A 5,538-nucleotide genomic window follows, 5' to 3' on the forward strand; every position below is an offset into this window, starting at 1 on the left:
CTTACTTTAAATTAAAAAAAAATCAATTAGATAGTATAATTTCTAGTAGATTTTAACAATTTTTGAAAACTTTCATTTAACGCTGAGGCGTTAACGCCATTTAGACCAGCTGATCGGAACCGGCGTTACACAGGGTCGTGTGTACGCTAATTGGATTTTTTTTTATTATATAACAAACAGTTTGGAAGGCATTGGATAAAAAGAAAAAAAGGCAGGGTGTTTGTTCGGAAGAGTTGAATACAATTCAGTCTGAGCTTAATAGATATTGTTTAATACTCTATATAAGATAAGGCCCACTTGTTTAATTAACTAGAAAGTTTTTAATTAAAGTTTTTTTACGGAACTAGAATTTCTGCTAAAAAAACGCCACAACAAATTTGATTTCAATGCACATTTTTTTTAATTTTAGAAGTGCCACCCTGCATATTCAATTTATTTTGTAACATTCCATGTACCCTGTGCTAAAGTGCATCTGTCAAAATCAAATTCTGACAATTGTTTACAATTGTGCGGCGCCAAGTATTTTAAATTGTTTAGTTAGTATTTGTTGATTGTAATATTTCTTGTATTTTTAAGCAACAAATAAACAACCAGTTGGAAATGGATGAAGATATTGTGCAATATTTATTGAAAGACAATGTCGCTGTAAATACAGGGCCAAACGCCAAAGGTGAAATTTTGAGCATTGCAAACTTACTGAAAATAATGACATGTTTATTCCACAGAGTTTTTTCTAGATCAAGCAGAAAATGAATTTAATAATGGAAATCTGTTGAATTCGATATTTTATCAAGTGCGAGCATTATATCAAGCCTCAGAGGAACGCTACTTTCAAATTGAAGCGAAGTTTAATAATGAGCAGGGCGATAGCAAACGCACATTGGCAGATAAACTATGTAGTGAAATGAATGAGTGGGAAAAAGAAGATTTGAAAAGGTGAAAATAATTATATTAAATAGTAAATTCTATAATAAACTTTTTTAATATTTCTAGTAATCCGTTTATGCAGTATGTGGTGAAAAAACTATATAACGGGAAGCAACCAAGCGCCAATGGCAAATCACAAAATACAACGTGCAATTTTTTACAAAACATCATAAATCCTTTAAAAGGTGTGCAGAAAATAGAGGAAATTTGTCAAGAAATGCCAAAAGGTATTTTGCATACTTTTCAAAGATGTTTAGTTGCTTTTGAAAACTATAATTTTGTTAACATTTAGAGTGGACAATATTGCAATTGTGTAAAGGCCCGCGTACGGAGACAACATATTCAGTTTATCCACAAATTCATGAATTGGATGCGAGCATTTATGTAACTGTGTTAAGGCATGTACGTAGTGCTGAATATCCCACACCGATTAGCCTGCGCTTTAGCGGTCCAGAGCAGAAGGAACTTTTTCGAAAATACGCCAATATTGCAAATCAATTTAGGCAATGCATTAATGTTGATCCCAAAGAGTACAACACAAAAGAATCGAAAAAATTGTATTGGGATATGCTGACGGAATTAGATCAATATATTGCGGTAATTAAAAACACAGCTATATTACTGCGCAATTTACTATATACATAAATGATTTGTTTGATTGCAGCAAGTGCTGAAAGAGTTGAAGAATTTCTTTTTCCCTTGGAGTTTTCTCTTCACTGGCCAATCGTACATGAGACCTTCGCCGGAAGCCAATGCGCTAATGACGCAGCAAAAGCAAGCATTCGCCAGTGTCGATGACTTTTGCAACGAGCATCGCTGGGCAGTAAAGGAACATGTATTGCTCTCCTTGACCGCCATGAATGTCGATGCGCTGTCTGAACTCGAAATTCATGCAATTTGCGCTTTGCTCACCAGCAGCGAACGCGAAAGGAGTAACGCTGCTAAATTACTACTGAAGCTACAAAATGCGCGTAAGCAATTTTACTAAGCATTTGTGGTTACATTGTAACTAACTTTTTACTAAATTTTTATAATTTTATTCCCTAAACAGCAGCAGGCGCTGAAGGTATTGCTGAAGGCGACAATAGTGGCGCACCAACAGGTCCCTCCACTCATCACTATCCCGTCATTTTAATTGTGGATGAGGTGTGTATATTCATCCAAAAAAAAAAAAAATGCTTGTAAATTAAGCGCTTTAACGCAATCTATTTACTGTCGCTTACAGCGTCTTGATCATTTCTTTTGGGAGGAAATAAATACTCAACAAGAATTTTGCCGTGTCAATTCTCTACAATGTCTCTGGCGTCTACACAGTCTCTATGGTGAGCGTATGCATCGCGGTTATTTACCCGTCAACATTGTGGACGGTGGTTGCCTGCTGAATCCCGGTACGTTTTTTTTTGCACTTCACCACGAATTAATTGCGGTATTAATTTTAATTACTTGCGCTTCCTCTTTATGCAATCTTCATCTCCATCTCCACGTGGCAACCATTTACTTGCTTAATGCCTTTGTAGATAACAATTTGCCAAAAACCGAGACACGCATGCGCTCCTTTTTCGAGTATTGGCTACCGCATTGGCAGCGAAAAGTCGGACAGAAGCCAACACAGGATGAACTGCTTAAGGACTTCTTCAAGCGCAGCTGTTATGTGTAAGCATTTTGGTGTTGCTAATTATGTTGCACGTTTACCTTTACAGTTTAATACACACAAAGAGGTTAATCGACTTTTGAGTTTATAGTTGGTAGTCTCTGAACTTTAATCCTTTCATCTAATTATCGTTAAATGTTCTTTATGCTTTTGTAAAGTATTTCGAAAGAAGCTTTTAATTTGTCAGCGATGTTATACACTCTGTGGAAATGATCGTAGTAATTTGTAACAGTAATATATATGGCAAAGTAGTATTATATTAATTGGAATGAATAGAGAAGATTCGTCCGACCGCGGTCTGGACGTAATGTGTTCGTAACTTGGTGTAGTCAGCCTATTGCCACGCCCACAAACCCGTTATTCAAAGCTTCCAAGTACGAAAGTTTAGCTGCGTTTTACACTAGGAAGTTTCAATTCCACCTATCACATAACGGCATTTTCGAAACTACTAAAAGGCCCTAACGAATGACGGCAGTAAAATCAATCTTTGAGCAGTTTAATATTACATTTATATAGACGACCTTACTCTTGTATTGTACAATGCGTGGTTTCGTTATGATATATGTTATAATTCTGCGACCAATTTCGCAATATATTTTTTTAAAAACTTGTTAGCCAAGCTAAACGAGAAAACAACCGCGCCTACTGAATTCCTTCGGCCTCACTTTTTGAGATATGCCTCTGATTTTTAATACATGTTCCTTTCTCCTTAAGAAGTTACTTATTTGTCGTAATCGCTAATATCGGACAACTATAGCATATAGCTGTCATACAAACTGAACAATCGGAATCAAGTACTTGTATGCGAAACTTTTTCATTTGACAAAATATTTTAACGAAATTTGGCATCAATTATTGTCCAAAGCTACGCTACAATCTCCGAACAAAATATTCGGATCGAAACACAATAGCATATAGTAGCCATATATACTGACTGATCACAATCATCAGTTCTTGTATGGAAAACTTTTTTATTTGGTAAGATATCAACACGAAATTTTACATAGATTATTATCTAAGTTAGTGCTACAATCTCCGAACAAATTGTTCAGATCGGACCACAATAGCATATAGCTGCCATACAAACTGTTCGATAAAAATAAAGTCTTTCTATGGAAAACTTTTTTACACAAGAAGATATCTTCACAGAATTTGGCATAAATTATTTTCTAAGGCAACGCTATAATCTCCAAACAAATTGTACAGATCCGACCTCTAAAGCATATACCTGCCATACAAACTGACCGATCAATATTAAGATAAATATATTTTTTTTTCATTTATCTTTATTTTTATTTATTATTTATCTTTTTATGCTATAAGAAATGCATCCGTGAAGGTTATTCTAGTTTTGGTAGAGCCGAAGTTACCTCTTTTTCTTGTTGTTTTACTGCTATTGATTAATTTTTGCTAGTTACAGCAAAAACGCCAAATTTTTCTATCAGCCACTAACATTTAAATTAAAAAATTCCATGCGATTTTTTTTTTGTTTTTCAATTTTGGATTTTTGTGTTTGCATCAAAATTCAATTAGACTAATTGCACGCTTCCACTTTCTTTTGCATGTATTGTATGTGTGTATGTGTAGGTACGCTGGTCACGGCTCCGGCTTGCAATATATCAATGGCAAATATATCGCCCGTCAACAAATGGATTGTGTGGTGTTCCTTTTCGGTTGTGACTCGTCACGTTTGCATTCAAATGGCCTCTACAGCGAATTAGTGGGTTCGCATTTGTATTACCATGCTGCCAAGTGGTGAGTAGTATACCGTATGATGACGGCCAGAGAAATAGTTCAGGCCGTGCTGGTTTAATTAAAAAACTTTTGTGCACACAACAACAACAGCAAATTATTTGTTTTTTTTACAAAAAAGTTTTTTTTTTTTTGCTGTTCTTGATGTGTTGTTGTTTTTTCGACATACTTACATTTATGTATATTCTCTGCTTTGCAGCCCCACTTTGGTGGGCACACTGATGCCTGGCTTGGACGCTAATATGGATGGCGTTGCCACAGAAATTCTTAGTCGCTGGATAGCGCCCAAATCGAGCAGCGTCTACGCTTGGCAATGCATCGATCGCTGCAGCTGGCTCAAGGAAGGTGTAATCAAGCGTAAGCATACTTGATAGTTAAACACACAGCCACAATTTGTATGAAAATAAAATATTTTCAGCTTATAAAAATGATCTACCCTCCGTCGCTGACACTCCCTGCTATCAGCAAGGCAGCTTGTGCGCTATTTTGGCGCGCATACATCAACGCCGCTATGAAACCCGACATTACAACACCGTGCCGTACGTGTGTCGTGGTTTGCCAGTTTGGAATTGTGATGTTCAACCGTTGCCTCACTAGTAGTTCTATATAAATATGTAAATTGTGTTTGTGTTGCGCACTCGCTGGCAGATTTAAGCTGCATATTGTATATATAAGTTTGTATTCAACACAGTTTTAGTAAGTTGTATGTAAAATTATTAGCTTTTTGGCACTAATTAGGAGATTTTAGTTAAAGTTGCAACTGTGTTAAATTATTTGAAAGCGCATGCGTTAGATATTTAAGCCTCTACATGTCAATTAGATATAACTTTAGCTGTTTAAATATAATAAGAGAACCAATTAAGCTTAGAATATATGCAGTGTGTGAAAAAAAAAATATGGTTTTCTCAGAAATAATTAATTATCTTATAGTTTTGCTCGAAAAAAATAACTTTTCTTTCAGACAAAAAATTTTTTATCTAATTTTATTGTTCAAAAATCATACTGTTTCTCAGAAAAATATATTTTGAACTCTTAAAAAATTATTATTAAATTATAATATTTATTCTTCAAATATCATACTTCTGCTCAGAAAAAAATATTTTTAACGCATAAAAAATTATTTATACCATCTGATCAAAATTGAACCGGACTGACAAAAAACACATTTTCAGGTATTTTAAAACAAATTTTTATTGTCGCCTTCAATT

At 34.9% G+C, this 5,538-nt stretch overlaps 1 protein-coding gene across 4 annotated transcripts; it reads left to right on the forward strand.

The window, feature by feature from the left end:
- Positions 1-470: 470 nt before the first annotated feature.
- On the forward strand, positions 471-5,257 carry Sse (extra spindle pole bodies like 1, separase). Of its 4 annotated transcripts, XM_014248297.3 has the most exons (12): positions 471-519; positions 577-670; positions 726-936; positions 994-1,154; positions 1,220-1,524; positions 1,592-1,898; positions 1,979-2,073; positions 2,153-2,315; positions 2,445-2,580; positions 4,166-4,333; positions 4,530-4,687; positions 4,749-5,255. In XM_014248297.3, exons 2-12 carry the CDS (start codon positions 601-603, stop codon positions 4,925-4,927), a joined length of 1,953 nt encoding a protein of 650 aa, XP_014103772.3. In that variant the 5' UTR covers positions 471-519; positions 577-600; the 3' UTR covers positions 4,928-5,255. The 4 variants fall into 4 exon arrangements, with proteins under 4 accessions (XP_014103772.3, XP_014103773.3, XP_036220651.2 ...); XM_014248298.3 differs by lacking the exon at positions 471-519 and having other exon boundaries at positions 526-670; positions 1,982-2,073; positions 4,749-5,257; XM_036364758.2 differs by lacking the exon at positions 471-519 and having other exon boundaries at positions 526-670; positions 738-936; positions 4,749-5,256.
- The last annotated feature ends 281 nt before the right edge of the window (positions 5,258-5,538 follow it).

Source organism: Bactrocera oleae, chromosome 6, assembly GCF_042242935.1.
Source record: "Bactrocera oleae isolate idBacOlea1 chromosome 6, idBacOlea1, whole genome shotgun sequence".
In the NCBI taxonomy this organism is placed as follows: domain Eukaryota; kingdom Metazoa; phylum Arthropoda; class Insecta; order Diptera; family Tephritidae; genus Bactrocera; species Bactrocera oleae.